We start from the raw sequence: 18449 nt of genomic DNA, 5'->3' as shown, positions 1-18449 counted from the left end.
AGGGGATGCTCCGGTGTAATTCACAAAGTGCTTCAGGAATGTCAGGAAGTCGTTCTCCTGCGTCCACCCTGACCCGCTGCATGAGCTGATGCAGCCTGTGGGCCCATCACGGACAGAGTGATGGTGGTAAATCTTGCGGGGAAACACAAAGTGAGGTTGCTATGCTGTTACCCTGAGCATTGACCGCTAACGCCAAGTTGAATAATGTCCCTCTCTCTACGGACGTGATTACACCAACCTGCTTCCTTCCTCGACTGGCGATTATTTTGTCAGGACAGTGACTGTGATGGTCTCGTCAACATCACACACATCTTCTGCTTAGAAGCAGTGGCGATCCAGGACTCTGGACTGGTTTGAGAAGAAGTTTGCCACCTTAGTGGGCGTGAAGCTTGTCGCCCTTGAAAGGCTTGGTGGTCTGAGGACGACCAATGGAAAGATGTGGATTCTGCTCCAGTAAACCAGTCTATCTGGCGGGATTCCCAGATCTTTGGATAACTGTTACAGTCATGCTTCTTTCTGAGGACATTAAAGGGCCACAATGAATTATTAACATCTTTAACCAATGAACCATAATATCTACATTGTTTTTAACTTAATTATCCTTCAATTTATCATTTATGAATGAACATTATGAATATTTGTAACCCATGAACTGTAGTATTTATGTATTTTTTTAACCTAATTATCTTAACTTGTGAATTATTTATACATTTGTCAACATTTTTAACCTATGAACTGTAATATCTGTTGATTGTTTTTAACTTAATTCATTTGTAAGTTATTCATTATTTATGAATTTATGAATGATTATGAACTTTGCCACTGAATTCTGAGGATGTGGAATTAATTTCATGTTTGGTTTTGATCGTTAGCTCTGTAACCTGGCGCACGTGCACCGCTGACCCTGTTTTTTTTTTTTTTTCTCACACACCATGAGCCAGAGCAATAAAGCCTGACATGCTCTAACATGAACTGTCACAATTATCTACGCTTACCTCACAAGGACTCATAGTTAATATCTGCAGCCATTAGCAGGTCATCTCTGAGCCGCCCTCTTGCTCCTCAGAGAACACCTTATTATGAGTCGTGTAACCTGGAGTACGTGTCGCACTGTCCTCATTTTTCCTCTTTACATATCTGTATAAGGTGATGGCATGTACTCCATGAGCCTTAGCAGCACCTCTTACAGACTGTCCCTCAGATAAAACAGCCTGACATGCTCTAGCTAACAGCACCATGACCAAACCAAAGACAGGCTAGCATGATAAATTAAACTTTCACTGATACTTAGCCTACGGATAGGTCTGCATTTACAGTCGTCAACAAATAAACATTACCTTAAAAACAGAAAACTTACTTACTTTTCAACTTACCAAGCGAAAAAATCACTTTTTCTACTGTAACTCTGGCAAAACTGATCAGATCGGGCTGATTGTCGGCTGCAGATTCAGTGGCGGGGTGTACCTTCATGGCATGTTCCTGACTTCCTTGATCCAAGAGAAAATGTCTGTGTTGCAACCGTCCCTCTGATACTTTCCCTCCCCTTCATGGACAGTGGAACATTTGTGAGCTCAATAGGACTGATTTGTCTGATTTGCTGCCTCCACATCAGTACAGTGCAGTTACGGAGGACTATTTACTGACAGTTGATTGCGGAGATGAAAGCAAAAGCTGTTTCCTGTCGAGTGAAAGGGGAAATCCAGGCCTATATACTCAAAGTAAGTACAGTATGTTCACATATATGGTGCAGTACAAAGCAATGCTACACAGGCGGGAAAAAATCAAAAGTGCTTTACATTGTAAATATGGAGCAGCAGCACTTATAATGCAACAAGGCGCCCCAGGCACTTCCATTACCCAAGACACAAAACCACTTCCAATACACACACCTGTAACATCTTGTGATGCACCAAACAACAACAAAAAAAAAATTGCAGAGTGAAAGTGCTCGGCTCCGTCCATTTTTCACTCTGTGTTTGCTGTCCTATCACAAAGTCATTTTCCATTTCATCAGCAAAGTAGTCAGAGAGAAACAGCGGCTGGTGCAAATGTTCAAGTTCAAGACAAAAAAAAATTGGGGAAATGTTGCTTCCCCATATATGAGATGAAGTGATGTACTGTTCTGCTCCGACTGCAGGAAAACAGCCAAAATGAAATTTGGACTTAAAAATGAGTTTCTGACGTAGTGGAGAAACTGAAAGAAGAACATTTTATTGTTGCAAAGGTGAGTTTTAAGAGTACTGTTTCAAAAATGATGGCAAAATATTAGCACATTAAAGGAACGTTTGTATTTTTGTAGTTTTGTCCATCATTCATTCGTTAATTCTACTGGTTATGATGCTGTTTGGAAATGGAAAGTAGAGACAGATTTATTACCAGTACCTACTGGGGCCAGGAAGTCCAGATCAACCCAGTTATTTATCAACACCTGGTTGATTTAAGTGTGAAGAGTAGTTGATACTTTATGATATACAGGTGATACATGACATCTTCCCTCTTCCTCTTCTTCATGGTTACATTTGAGGAGCGTTTTGTGCTTTTACTGGTCAATATCACCAAACAGAAGTTGACAAACTAGACGAGAGAAGTGAAAAAAAAGAAAGGTCCAGGTGTCCCAGATGCAGCGTAATTTGACTTTGTTATAAAACTTGTAATTAATCTCCATTTCCTTCCTCTAGCGTACCGTCGTTCTACCGCTGTAATTACATTTTTCTGTTGTTTTGTTTTCTCCATTTTTTTCTTTTTGATTCGTTTTACTCTGTACTCTCTGTTTCCTGCCCGTTTAATTCATGTTTTCTGTCGCCTTTTGTGTTTCTCACGTCAACTTTAATGTCACTTCTTGTGTTTTTCACATTGTTATTCCACAAAGTAAAAAAAAATAATTTAAATTGAAAAAAAAAAAAAAACCTGGGAAATCAAAACCAAAGCTACATAAATACTAACAACAAGTCCTGCAGGTTGAGAACATAATTACTTTTCAACAAGCTAGAGCATGCAAAATCAATAAAATAGAAAACTGCAGAAGAAGAAAGCGACTATATGTGTATCATATTTGCAACATGTTTCATGACTACAACCTGACTGCTGTCTCACAAACTCTACTGTAGATGTGATTTTCATTTATTCTGATTCTGCGTAATTCTGTCAATATCCTTAAAGAGCTCACAGCTGCACCAAAGGCTTTTATTATTAAAAGGTATCACAGCTTGTGCGCAACAGGCGCTGACGCAACGCTCTTCTTCTGTCTTTACATCTATGAGAATATCATCAGACATCACTAACGAGCTGGATGGTTGTTAACACGAGAGACGTCGAAGAAACAAAGTGATGTTTTTTTATTTTTTGAACAAAACCGGTCTATTCATGCTCTGAGGGACTCATCAGCACGGATTAAAAGACGTCTTTCACCAATTAGACCGTGAGAACGAGACTACAGGTCGTATGATGCAATTTAGATGCACGTCGGGGGTTTTTTTTTTAGACGGGATGAGTTTGGTGTTTCATGTCTCGGCATGAACAGCAGCAGCGTTTCATGTTTGATTTATATTCTGTTAACAAGGAAGTTGTTTGTTCTTTTATTTAAGGTTGAATCGAACCTAATCACGCTTTAATGTCTTCCTCCATGTGCTCATCGTCGATCTTCAAAAGGTTCTCAGCAATTAAAGCTTTAACAGAAAACAACATATACTCTACAGTTTTAAAGGCCATATTGAATCAGACGGATGTGCTCCTCTGTTTAAATGCTACAGAGGAGATCAAGGCAACTCGGGAAGTTAACAAGCAATCACACTCGAGTCGTTAATCAGCTCAACAGCCTAGAAAAAATAATAATTAGAGAACTTCAACATACTCGGTTTGACTTTAAGGGTGTAGTCTTGGATGAATGTTGCCTTTAGATTGAATGCAGATTTAATACTGTATCTCCATCAATATGTTTTAACTGATGAGGATGTAAATATAATATGTCTGTTCTTGCCCCGAATGCACAATGACTCAGAAAAGATGTTTTGGTTTGTTGTTAGAAAGCTTCAGTACCTTCTGGATGGTCTCCAGCATCGACCAGCCGCCGTTCCACGGCTTGGTGGACTTCCTGATGCAGTTGAGGCTCGCCATACTGTGCCACTTCCTGTCCTCCAGCTTCCTGTAGAAGGCGTTGGCCAGCATCAGCACGCTGTCGTACAGGTAGAGGTTAGACACCTGGAGAGAGGAGGAGGAAGGCAGAGACGGGAGGCACAAGTTAAAAAAATATACAGTTTTGAAACCACAAATATTTAATAGAATATCAGGAAAAGTAGAGGTGTAAATAATAACAACAAGGACGGTATTCCACCCGCTTTCCTGCTCTGATGAGTCACAGTGTCTGCCGAGTAAAGGGTCTATTGTACGTGCTTGATAATATTGTTATGTTGGTGCAACAGAGTTAGAAAAAAAGGCACTTTGTGTTTTGAATTTTATCCTAATGATCATTTTTATTTACCGTTTTATTAATGTTTCCTGTAGAAATTGTGTTGCTGCACATCACCTCTCTTGTACCTCCTGAGCTTCCGTAGCCCCCCCCCCCTTCTGTCCCTCACATTGCTGTTTTGTGGAAAAATGCCGCTGCGCTATTTGATTTTTTTCGTTGACGATTGAACGGTTTATTGTTGTAACGCTTCACCTAGCTGTTTTGTGTTATTTTAATATGAGTTTTGTAGATGTTTTCAATTAACTTTCTTGGCGCCATGTAGTTAACGTAGCTCCTATTTCCCAGCATTAATTCTGTTGTTTTGCAGTGTGTGTCTTCTGAGAGAGCGGATGTGGATGCATATACCAAAAAGGCAAATGATGTTATTTTGTCTTCACCAGGAGCTAATTTAAAGGCTGGAAAGAGCCTTTACCTGCCCCGACCACATCTGTTACACTGGCTCAATGTTGACCTTATTGACTATTTTTGTATTTTAAAATTGGTTATTTTATTGCCAGAACGACACATATACAAACCTTCTACACCTCTTTACATATTCATATAACTGCTCTGATACAAGCAGGAGTGGAAGGAACCTCCCATCATTCTCTAACTGTAACGTCATAACACAGACCAGGTATAAAACAACTTTCCCTTTTGGAGCATTTCATGCCTGAAATTATGACACTAAGTGGGCATACTCTGTCACATCCAAGCCTGATAATCAGACTTATTTTTCTGTCTGTTTGAAAGGGTATTTTGCCCCAATCAAGTGACTGAAGTATCCATCTTACCAGCATCCTTTTCACTGCTTCTTTGTTAAACTGGAAAACAACATTGTTTTTCTGTTTTGTTTATTTAAATTTCCCGATGATTTCCTGTTACTCGGTGCACGTTGGTGACATGAACCTCCGCTAAACTCACACTGCTGATCGTGTGTAAAGAGTTTAATAGTTAAAAGTCAGCATGTTGTTCGTGCAGTGTAATTATTAATATTATTATATTATTATAAATTAGTTTGTGTGATGATCGCTGCAAGTGAAAATTACACAGAAACACACACACAAATTGACCACATGTGTGACACAGCTGGGTACCGCATCATCTGCTGGTACTCAGCTAACAGCACCATGAGCACTGCTGACTCACACACACACACACACACACACACACACACACACACACACAGCCGGATGGTGTTGAGATGGCAGTCAGCCTGTCCACATGTGATCATGTCATGTCTCACCCTCGGCTGCAGAGGGCAGAGGAAACACACTGTGACAAATTGACACACACACACACACGTACACACACACACACACACACATGTACACACACACGCACACACATACACACACACATGTACACACACATACACACATGCCAAAGCAGGGAGCAGAGAGCGAATGCAGGATGACAAATGAGCATCACTCTGTCCAGATACAGCTGACTGGCATGAAGTCCATACAGAACGCTGCCTGAGGACATGACGCACACACACACACACACACACACACACACACACACACACACACACAAAAGCAAAGATCAAGTAGTCATGCTTTTTCCCTTCATCTTTTGTCATGGAGAGGCTGCATCTGAAGAGAACATATATGACATATGCAAAAAAAAAAAAAAATCTGCAAGAGCCTTGTTTTTTCTTAAAGGTACAATCCACCCTCCAAATACTGATAAAAAGAAAGAGCCACTGACTTCAGAGAACACACAGATCGATGAAAAGAAACAAACACTGGAGCGACAACAGCTACAAAGTCTGATTATCCAGTCTGGACTGATGCTAGTCAGCCAAAATTACTATGTAAATTGCATTATATTGTCAACCATTTCCATCTATTTTAGGGTACAACCCGCCGTATTTAGCTGTGTGATGAGATTATACCTGCTGGATGGCAGCAGCCTGTGATGTAGGATTGGATGTAGCATAAAGGTAAGTTGATGGTATCACACACAAGTTTAAACTTGCAGTATACATAACCCCAGACTGCTTACAGGACTGGTGCTTTTCTCTATTTTTTCCTTTTTCTCAACAAATCTCACGTTTGGATCCAAACCAACAATAAACTGATCTACTAACAAGTGTTGTGTGTGTATCCAAAGCCTGATATATCTTATTCCTCTGTGCTGTAGACCTTCATTGTTGTCCAAAAACTATTAAAAACACATCAGTGAGTCACACCGCTGCACTGGGCGACATGTTCCTTCATTATGAAGAGTTTTGGTCACGTTAGTTAGTTTAGAAACGGCTCCAAGGACTCATAACAGCATCAGGTTTTCAGTCTCCAGAGAGTAGTTCTGTGTAAGGCAGACGCCTACTGAGCATGTGCGACAATTGATATGTTTTTAATAGATTTTGGACAACAACAGAGATCTATGGCAACAAGAAAAACAAGAAAAATAAAGAAAATTTCCAGCCTCACAGTCTCTCATATTGCAGTTTTACTTCCTGGGAAGTTTTACACTCCTACAGATAGAAGCTCATCACTGTCCTGCATCAGTATTCCCATTGGCTGACAGGTGTAGAGTAAATCTGTCCATGCCGGCCCGACAGCCGGCTGTTCGCGCTCTCTCTCCTCCATCAGCGTAGCGGCGTGGGCGACCGACATCAAAGAACATTTAACCCAGTTTTGCATGAATTATTGAGACGAATACCCTTCCTTTTAACCTGCCGCCTCCTGAGAGTTTCAGGTGAAGACAGAGAGGTTCGACACGGGTCAAGGAGAAGTGAAAGGAAGATGAAGGGAACTCTTTACATTAGAGGTGAGAGAGAAAGAGGTGATCGTGTGTAGGAAGAGAAGAAACACGAGCGGACAAGAAAAGGCAGAGCTGAACAGTTTCAAGCGTCACAGAAACAAGATTTGAGAAAAAAGAAAGAGGAAGGAAAAAGAAGAGCTGAAGAAAGAACAGGAGAGAAAAGAAGCATGAAAAATGACAGAGACGTTGACCTTTGTGACCTCGCCGTTGTTCCGGTGGGTTTTTCCAGCTGTGATGTCGGACATCATGTAGAGAACTACGCTCAGTTCCACAAATGTCAAAACATTTGTCTGTGTGAATTATAGTAATTGTTATGTTTGTTTGTCTTGAAATGTCAACCACACATCACTGTGATATTTCATAACAGGAGATAATAATAAGTGTGTGTGTGTGTGTGTGTGTGTTTGAGAGCGCTTTTTTTTACCCTCCGGATGTCAGTTAAAGATCAAATCCGACCAAGTTTACTGGACTGAGTCCGATTTGAATTCATTGTAATTAAAAGATAATAAAATAAAAGAGACAAAAACATCAGATCTGTGTGGAGCGATGATGAGACCTCAAATAAATACATGAAGCAGACAGAAAGGTCATATTTCCATCACGTTTTCCACACGGTTTCCCATCGTTTGAGCTCTGACCTCCGCAGATTTAGCTGTGTATCTCCAAATATTCATATAAAAGTAGCAAATGGTGATTTTTCTCACTTGAACTTGGCAAGTGTGGGGTCAAAAAGTTTATCATGTGAGTGGCGCTAAAGGAAAAGTCAAGTTGTTATTCCTGCAAAATCCTTTTAACATTCAACAACAATGGCTGCCACGAGGTTACGATGTCACGCCTATGATGGTGTAGTATTCTGGAACCGGATCGGATCAGTCTCTCTCCTCCGTGTGTCCTCTTTTAACATTCAGCTGATGTTTAGCACTGAGGTTTGTTCTGACAGCCTCACACTGCTCAGTATACAGTATGTGTATAGTACATGAGTGAGTGTGCTCATGAATTTATGGATGTGTATCAGTGATTTTGTTGCAGCCGGCTGGTTCGACGGTTCGTGTCACAGCAGGAAGGCTCTGGATTTGAACACCACCGGGATAGACTCCAAAAACAGGAAGCAGGGACACTAGCGAGTCTTTGTAATACTTCTGCTGCTGACCTCTGACCTCAGCTGGTCTCTCCGGGCGCTTCACCGCGGCTGCCCGGCGTGTTGTGAGACTTGTCTACATACAGAATAAATATCAATAAACTGCCTCCAGTTGTACAGATCAGGCCGGACAGCAGAGGAGAAATAATTCCTGCCTTCAAAAGATTAATTTGGCCACTCATTAAGTTTTTCGTTTTCCCTCGATTTAATAATTTGTACCCTCTAATTACTTAATTTGTCCCTTCAAATTAATAATTTGTGCGTCTGATTTACTAAATTGTGCCCCCAAACCACTTAATTCATTCCCTGAAGCATTCGTTCACTGCCTCCTTGTTCCTTAAACATTCTCATTATGGACCACTTTGATCTGAGACGGAGAAAAAGAGAATCGACTTTATGTTTTTTTGGCTGTTAAACAAAACTTTGCACCGTCTTTGACATTTCTTGGCAACGGACTATTTCTGCCTCCCACATCAGAGACAGAAGAGGACGGTTTAGTCATTTGAAGGCACAGATAAGCACAGAAGCACAGACATTCTTAAACAGAGGTGATAATTTATCAAGATTTAACGTGTCTGACACTAACTTGACTCCATGTTGTACTAATGGCAACAATCAGAAACATCCAAAGCGTCTGCAAGATACATGTAAACATCTCAAATCTGGCAAATGACGTCTGGCACAACTTCACTTACAGGCAGCTGCTTAAAGACGGGGAGCTATCTTGAAGACAGAAACTCCAGCAGCACTCCACGTATTAAGAGCCACTTAATGATTAAACCTAATCTGGCGCCGCTATCGGCAGTGACCAGCAGGACGACATCATTTGTCTGTGCTTTATAAAACCGTTGTGATGTGACAAGGCTGTGGTTAAGTTCTGGTTATTTTAGGGTTAGAGAAAGATTATGGTTTGAATCTCCTGCAGTGACGAGAAGGTGGGAGAATATTTTCAGGAAGTTCTCATCAAAGTCTGGCTCCATTTCCTGGAAAAAAACCCCCCGCAGGATTATTAGTGTGTGCTTATGTGTGACTATAGTATGTACTGAAACAAAGATGCCTCATCTAAACATCAATAACACTATCAGGCAACTAACTAAAGCATTTAGACTGGATTTATGTTTGTAGGGGAGGTGATTTTAATGCGGGTCATTTTTCACACCCCTCAGTAATGATTACAGCTGCAATGATCGACTGTTTATATGTGAACTCGCGTCTCCTCCTGTAGTTTAAATCCCTTAAGAAAGCTTAAGAACCGCCATCATTACGCTGATGAAAACTGGATCAATATTTCAGCTGCAGCCGTTTTATTTAAAATTACTTTCCATAATGTGTGGCAAAATGCTATTTTAGAATAAAATGGAGTGAAAAAAAAAAATCAGGAAAATAGAAACTATGCAGGCCTCCGCAGAGCTGAGCAGCATTCAACACGAACAATTCTCCTTCAATCCCTGAAACAACACAGACAAACAGCTGATTTTCCTTCCCTGCTGCTGCACGCAAGAACAAGATAGTCTGAGAAATGTCCGACCAATGTCAAAGAAAATGTTGGAATATTAGAATAAACACCATTTTATGATTAATTATCTGCAATTTGGTGCAGAGAAGAGATAGATACTAGGGGTGTGCCCGAATACAAATACATTATTCGGCAAAGCACAAATAGTGGGATTTATACGAATATTTGTTTCATACAAATATTTTAAAAAATTATTTGTTGGGGGTTGTTCCCCAGAGATAAAGCTGAGCTACTGACACATCTCAACAGACTCTCCATAACCTGTTGTTTCCACTTTTATTCGAATACAAATACAGATACAAATAATGTTGCTGCCTCAACAAATACAGATACAAATACAAATACTGGGATCTCTGCACATCCCTAATACATAGATATTCCTGGGGAAGTTCAGCCCAAACTGAAACTAGATATTCAACAAACGTCCCCCAGTAAGCAAACCAGTGATCATAGAGAATAAACCAGTGATGTTAAAAGTACCTCCAGGTTCTGCAGGTATCCTTCCTGCGGGTCACACAGCAGCGAGGAGATGCGGTGATTGTGTCTCATACAGCGGGCGCTGCTGTCCTTCCACATGGGGAAGATCTGCCGGATGACCGTCATGCGCCCCAGTGCACTGTGGGTAAGCTCCAGGATCTCGGTGTCGCTGATCTCCTGCAGTGACGAGAAGGTGGGAGAAGGTGAGAAGGTAATTGACCTTGTTTGTTTAGTCGTTTCTCTGCATATTAATTAGCGGCTGCTGACTGATTAATTGTTTTGCCAGCAGTCTAATACCAATCATCTGAGAGGAAGAAGCTGATTGGAGCAGGTAGAGAGTGTGTTTATGTGTGTAAACGAGTGTGTGTTTCACCCTGAGTAACACACCGGATGCGCAAAAATTATGTTTATTTCTTCTATCACGTTAATTAAGAGCAGTGATCAGGCAGTTTTCATATACAAAAACAAATGACAGTGTGGAAACCAAACAGCGCGGAGGACTCATACAGGCCATTAGAAAACGCTTCCTTTATTGATGCACATGTTTAATTGCTTTGACGCTGAGAAACCCAATTATATTTCTGGGAGGCATAATTATAGATAGCCTCAATGTTACTCTAAAAGCATAAAAAAATATCTATGAATAAAATTAGGATTATTCTGTTTTGTGAGACCAAACATAATTACAGCCCACAACTCAACAAAGACACATATAGAGACTCACTGTAGTGTTGTTGTTTTTTTTTTTTGTAAAACAGCAAAGTCTTGACTTTGATGCACTTTTATGCTCCTGGTGTCCAATTAAAAAATAATTGAAGCTGGTAAACAAAAGTCACACGGACTGATTTATTGCAGGGTTTTGAAAAGCCGTCATTCTGTCAGGTTAGAGGATTTAAAGTCAAAACAAATGTGATTCCAGGTGCTGTAATTGCAGCCCAGACAAGAAGAATCTGTCTTCTGCTGAAACATATTTGCTTATTTTTGCTGTGCTTGAGTTTCCACACACACACACACATGAGGAACTGCTGGAAGATGGCAACCTCACACTCCCAGAGACGTTTGTCTGTGTGCTGTTATAATGAGCCTCCCAGGTTTGAATATCTTTCTGACCTTTATAAATCCACTGAACTCAAGGAAACACTTGAATTGAGAAAAATACATCCAAAGAAGAAGGAGGTAAAGGACTCAATGTCATTCCTTTGACATCAGTCCAACATTTCAGATTTGGTAAAATCTCATTACACAATGTTTTTGTTTTTGTTTTTTTTTAAAGCTTAATTTTAATTCCTCAGCTTTTAAACAAACTCAGACATGAATCCCTCTGAGTTCTCTCTTGGAAAAATGGAAATGTGAACATCTAATCCCACGACAACTAGCTGTAACCTACAAAAACTGGACTAGACCACACATTGTTTCTTTGACCGTCAGGAAGGAGCCTAAACTTTACGCCTGAGTAATCATACAGACACTGAACCACTGCTCTGTAACGGCTGGAGTTTTGGAGGAAGACGACTTGCAAATCCTACGAGAAGGCCTATTGTTGCATGTTCTTATACTAAAACAAACACGGATGGCAACCAGTCGCTTACACTGTTTACTGTATATGCAATTTGTGCTGAAAAGATAAAAAAAAAGCACAGTTTGGGTGAGATCCTGGATGGAGAGGAGTGGGTACAAAGAGTTTGGTCAAATTAGTTTGATTAGAAACGGCTCTGAAGACTTGACTTTGTACTAAAGTTCTTTGAGAAATTTACAGTGTAGTAAAAAGTCAAGAGGTTGTGATATGTAGCACAACAAGCTAGTGAAGCTATAAACAAACAAAGACTAATAACAGCGGCCATGTTTTCAGTCTCCAGAGAGTAGTTCTGTGTACGGCAGACACCACTGAGCATGTGCGGGAACACGTCTTGTTTACTGACTTTGTACTGAAGTTCTTTGAGAAATTTATAATATAATACAGAGTCAAGAGGATGTTATAAGTTGCACAACAAGCTAGCTAAGACCTGCGTTCCTGCACGTGCTCAGTGACGTCTGCCTTACACAGAACTACTCTCCGGAGACTGAAAACATGATGCTGTTATTAGTCTTTGGAGCCGTTTCTAAACAAACTAATGTGACCAAAACTCTTCATAATGAAGGAACATGTCATCCAGTGCAGCGGTGTGACTCACTGACGTGTTTTTAATAGTTTCTGGACAACAACGGAGGAATAAGATATATTTAGATACATACATAATACTAGTTCATTGTTGGCTCTGCACTACAGGCAGCTAATAAGAGGCTAGAGGAGAATAAGCCTCCCCAAGCTGATCATAGAAATATTATGCTGAAGCTTTTTGTTGACTCACTCTGCTTGTTGATTATTTGTTATTCTGACATGATAACTAACAGGTTATTTCGGTGAGAGAGAGAGAGAGAGAGAGACGGAGACAGCTGAGAGACCGAGTGAGAGAGACAGACAGAAGCCTCTAGTTACTGATTATAATAACGACCGACGCCAGCAGCGCTCCGACGCCGTTTCCTGGATTTGTTTTGCCTGCGTCTGTGTATTTCGGTGCCAAGCGCATCACACACACGGTACACAGGTGGGAGGAGAGGAACAAAAGAGTTGTTGGTGTCGCTGTGCTGAGAATAGACGTCTGTTCCTGAAGCGATGTCACTCCGCTCATCAACCAGAGCAAAATTCTTTCAGCAAATGCACAGAAATAACAGAATAATGCTTAAAATATAAAGTATATTGAATCAAACACCCCCCCAGGCAAATAGATGCATTTAAATCGGCATGAAAAAGTTTAACGTGGTTAAAGCAGTAAAAAATCATCTGCATTGATTCTGACAGTATCTGTTGTCCACAGCTGCTTTATGAGAAGCTTCTTCTTCAGGTCGTTAAATCCCTGCAGCATCTGAAAGGTAGCGGGACACACATCTGTTAATTAATCTGCAGCCTCTTTACGCTTCACACCGGTCAGCTAGAAGTTAGACGTGAATCTTCTTTCCAACTTTGTTTGCAGTTTTTCAGCAGCTCATGTTTTATTCTTGAAATTCCTTACAATGCTAACACTGTTGCATCACATTTTATGACATGATGTGACAATTTACAACATGAGATGGAGTAGAATTAAGACTAAAACGGCATTAAATCGATATGATCATATAAACAGCTTCGTTAAAGTATTTTATGTCTTTAATTAATTGTTAAAAAGCAGCAACAGGTTATGTGTTGCGTGCACATTCACAACAGAGAGTTTTTATGTTATTTTACAGCTGTGCTGGACTGCAGCAATACAATCAATATTCAGACTATCTGCCGGCACTGCTGGAACACAAAATGGAGGCAGAAGAGGGGCTGAAATGGTTGTGACATTACAGGGAGATGGTAATGACCCGCATTCAGGTGCAGGCGGACCGGAGAGAGAGGGGCTGATGCAGAGAGCGAACGGGAGGTGAGCCGGGGATCACGACAATCGCTGGAAGAATCAGATAAGAGGTTTTGTGGTGGGGGGGGGGCACATTTATTTTCTGTAGAAAACACAACAAAGAGTGTATTGCAACCTCCAGGGTCAGGTAATGGTGCTGTTAGGAGAGATGGGATCCTGACTGAGGACGCTCTGAAAGGACACAGTGTTCAGTTTTACTGCGGCTTATTCAGAAGCAACGAGACCAAACACTTCAGATGATGGAAAACATGGCATCAAGTGTTTATCTCCCTGCTAGACTTATCACGATATTAAAAGAGCCAGAGAACATGGAAAATACGCAAAAAAACAGCTCTGCTATTCTTAAATCTTTATCATTAGTGAGATAAAACTGTAAAGTTGGTGAAAGGCCATGTAGTTTTTGTACGGTGGCCGTTTAAGGACACGTTAGACAAGTCGGACTTGGCTCAGCTTTCATCAGTCAGAGCTGGACTTTGAGCTTATTGCTAATAATTAGCATGTTAGCATGAATCTGTAAAGGTTAAAAACATTCTCCCAAGAAAAATGACACAACTGGTTGTAATGTCAGTCACCCAAATACAATATATAGTTACATTTGAGTGACAGATGTCATCTAGTAGCCGTAGTAACTGTGAGTCAGTTCAGATGACGTATATATATATATATGTATATATATATATATATATATATATATATATATATATATATATATATATGTATATATATATATATATATATATATATATATATATATATATATATATGTATATATATGTGTGGACAGATTTCCTCATTCAGAAGAGGAGCGTGGATGTTCATTTCCTGTTTCCAATCGTGAGTCAGGACAGTTTTTAAAAAGTGTAACCCTGTGGTTATTATTGTAGCCATGACGACGAAGGTGGCCTAACTATCATCTTTGTAGACCTGAACCACAGCGTTGTCACATCATAAAACATCATTATTGTTTAACAGTGATGTGGTTATCTTCTGATGGTCGTCTGTAGAAAGAGGTACAAACTCAATAAAATGACACTGAAATAATAAAAGACGTCACACAGCTTTATTGATTCTGATGCTCTTTATGTTTAAATATTAGATGAACTCAGTTTGGAGTTGATTCATTATCAGCATGATTACTTTTCAAAGAGACTTTTACCTGCTAATCCCTCGTTGGAAACGCTTCCCTGCTCTCATTACCTGCAGTCTAACAAGTCATTAGACTTTAGTTTGGTTCGGTGGTGTGATGGAGACAGATAAGAGCAGGATTAAAAAAAAAAGAGAGAGAGACACAGAAGGACAGAGGAACAAGGCTCTGATGGATTTAGCCGTCGATACAGACGGATGGTTTAACAGCCACCGTCTTAACTAAACCTGGAGTTTATTCTGTTCACAAAGCACCTGATCTGCATTTCAAAGAGCGCTACCGGTGTCATTTACAGTTGGAGTCCAGTCTCATCTCATCTACGACGACTGTTTTCCAATGTATGTCTCAGGTAATTAGGTTTAGTTTAACAATAACCTGTTTTTAAAATACAACCTCTGCTTGGCTAACAAAGAAACCCTGAATAAAAGGAAGTGTGTGTGTGAGAGAGACGTGTTTTAAGAGGAGATTTCCTGTAAAGGTCTTTTAAAAGCATTTACTTTTATGGAAACATTAACATAGTTACAATTACATGCTAGTAAAACTTTATTTGTAGATAAATCTGTAGGTGGAAGTAGACGAGGAGGAGTTTTTAGCTGCAAACAGCAAACTTTAGAGAAAACGGGAGAGTAAAAACCACAATCCTCTGCTCACATGCGGTACGTCACGCTCACCGTTCTTCGACGACGTGAAGAACAAGCTCAAGAGGAAGGAGAACGAGGAGGTAAAACCGACCAGCACATCAGCTGTTTGCTCTGAGCTTAGTGGTCAACAGAAGGTTTTATTGTTGGTGCAGGAGGTTTAACAGCCTACGAGTTTCAGTTATTTATATAATTTGTCTTTGAAGCGTACAAACAAATTATTTTAGTTATTCTATGATTTTACATGTATTTCTTAGGACATCATTATTATTATTATTCTCATAAAATTTTTGTAACTTGCCAAATATGTAAAACGTTATCTGCTGCTCCAGTTTAGTCGTATATGATGTAATTTCTAGGAGACGTAATTGGCTGATGAGGAAAATATGCGGAGCTCCCCTTTAAGACGACAGCAACACCAGTTCCTCTTTAACGAGTCTCAGATGACACAGATTTAAAGAAAACCTTGTGAAGACTTGCTGCTTTTTTTTTTTTAGTTCTCTAAACTTTAAGGAGTCGGAGCAGCTCCGGCGTGTCGATCAGAGACGGTTTGTCTCAGATCAAACCTCTGACAGCTGCTGCGTCACAGACTCTCTCTCTCTCTGTCTCTCTCTCTCTCTCAACGCGCTGCCTCGTCACACCTCTGGTTAATTACTGTCCTCGTCCCTCCTCGCCTCTCCCTCTCATTACTGTAGCGCCGCTCTCTCCACCTCTGTTTGTCCTTCTTCTCTACTGTTTTCTGCTCTCTCTTCAGATCCTTTTAATTGGTGTCAGCTGCTGTTGTCTGTGTCTGTGTGGCTGCTTGTGTTACCGGCAGATAGAAGGTGAAAAGGACAGTCTCCCTCTGTGGACAACGCGCCTGACTTTATACTCCGCTGCCGCCCGGCGAACACTACACTACTGAGAGAGAGAAACATGACAATTGTCTTTTTTTTTTTTTTACCTTGATATAAAACCAGAAACAAACCAAAACAACATAAAACACATACAATTTAAAAGCTATTTGTGTCTTTAGCTGTTTCGTCCATCATTTCTGCACAAAAGGAAGAAACACAATCACGAACAGACAGGAAGAGAAAGGGAACAAAATCCTGCTTCCACTTTACCACACTTGTGCACAGTTTTTCCTGTGCAATGAGGCATTATTACTGACATTTCAGGTGTTCTGACTTTCAGTTTTACCTCCCAGTAAAGTGGATTAGATCATCTGGTTGAACCGGAGGCTTGTTTACAACCTGATCGTCTGAGTGTTTGTGTTTCTCGACCCGTTTGACGTCTTATAGTGATGCTAAACGGAGCGAAGCCGGATGTAAATGTTTGAGCTTGAAATGTGTGTAAAGGTATCATAAAAACTTATATATATTATATGTATGACTCTACTTTAGGGCTGCAACTAAGTATTATTTTCATTATTGATTCATTTTCTGGATGAAGTGATTAGTTGTTTGGGCTGATAGAAAACAGCAAAAAAAAGAGGAAGGTCATCACAGTTGCAGCGTCTGAGACGACGTCCTTGAACGTCTGGTTTTGTGTTTTTATATATTTTACATTGATATAAAAACAGATCTTCTAACTGCTGATGACTGAAACAATTAATCACTCTACTCCGTCAGCTTATGTAGTATATAGTTCATGTCTTTAAATGTGTTTTAACTGTTCTTTTTGATAAGCATATTGAACCTCATTTTATGTATGAAAGATGCTTTATCAATAAGATTATGCATAATAATACTACTACTGATAATAAAAATGATAAACAAACAGACACAAAAACAGACCAACACATATGTTTTAACACAGCAGTATGAACAAACATAATATATAAGACTGGCAGTGATTTAATCTTTAACTTTAGTTGATTGCAGAGATTCCTGCACACTGCAAACACTCGTGATTTGTAGTGTGCCGTATTGTTCTATTGATACATAATCAATAATGTAGAACATATTGTCATTGGCTGCTGCAGGTCAGGTGGGTCGACCATTAATTGTAGAGTCGGTGGTTTGATCTTCGACTCGTTCTGTGTTTGAGGAAAACACTGAGATGTCTCTCGCTGTAGATAACGGAGTCTGTCAACATTAATATCTTTTTTTTAAAAATCTTTTACAATTTTAATAGTAAATAAATGAAATAAGCAACAGATTAATCAGCTACAGCTAGTTGAAGCTCGTCTGTCATCCTTTAAAATGCAAACTGTATCATGAGTCGCAAGCTTGGATTACAACATTCAAACTCTTTAATACATTTTAAAAAGTGTAAAGAGTCCTCACTGGTAATCTGCTTTACTGTGTTTCTGTTTATCTAAAATCACTCCATAGTTAATATTATTCACTTTCCTCCTGCATTACTTGAATGAATATATCTTCATCAAATCAGAGGACTGAGGTCGTGAGGGATCTATATGTAACCGCCGCCATGACTAAAAAAACTGCTTTCTAATCGCTGGATGGAGGGACGACTGACGGGAGACGGAGGAAGAAGAAGAAGAGGAGAGGAAAGAGAATAAAATGGAAATCGGCTCGTCTGTCGTCTCCACCTGTTGACAAGACACCTGACGTCTCACTGCACCCGCCGCCGTCCGGGACGACACATCACCTCCGTCACCCGTCTGAGCTCAGGGACAAACTGCTGAATCCTCCGGGGAGCGAGGGAGGAGGAGGAGGAGGACGGGCGGGAAGAGGAAGGGAGGAAATGAGGATGAGGAGGGGGGGGTTGGAGGTTGACGCTGTAACACTCAGGATTCTCTCTGACGCTCGTCTCGTTCGTTTACGTTATTTTATTGTATTTTAATTATTCTTAGTTTAAAATATTGTAAACTCTGATGTCTTGTAAACATTCTGAGGCTACAGCTGTCGCCATCTTTGATGTGTACGGTTACCATGG

General features: G+C 40.2%; 1 protein-coding gene across 2 annotated transcripts in view; it reads right to left on the bottom strand.

Moving 5' to 3' along the window:
* Window positions 1–18449, bottom strand: part of LOC137172343 (glutamate receptor ionotropic, delta-1-like) — a 288473-nt gene that overhangs the window by 85906 nt on the left and 184118 nt on the right. For both annotated transcript variants that reach the window (XM_067576727.1, XM_067576726.1), the window contains exons 4-5: window positions 10351–10524; window positions 4036–4197 (exon numbers count right to left, since the gene is read on the bottom strand). In XM_067576727.1, the coding sequence (XP_067432828.1) occupies window positions 4036–4197; window positions 10351–10524 (336 nt within the window). The remainder of the gene's footprint in view (window positions 1–4035; window positions 4198–10350; window positions 10525–18449) is intronic.

This window comes from Thunnus thynnus, chromosome 20 (assembly GCF_963924715.1).
Source record: "Thunnus thynnus chromosome 20, fThuThy2.1, whole genome shotgun sequence".
Lineage (NCBI taxonomy): Eukaryota > Metazoa > Chordata > Actinopteri > Scombriformes > Scombridae > Thunnus > Thunnus thynnus.
This window is presented reverse-complemented; position numbering and strand designations above follow the sequence as displayed.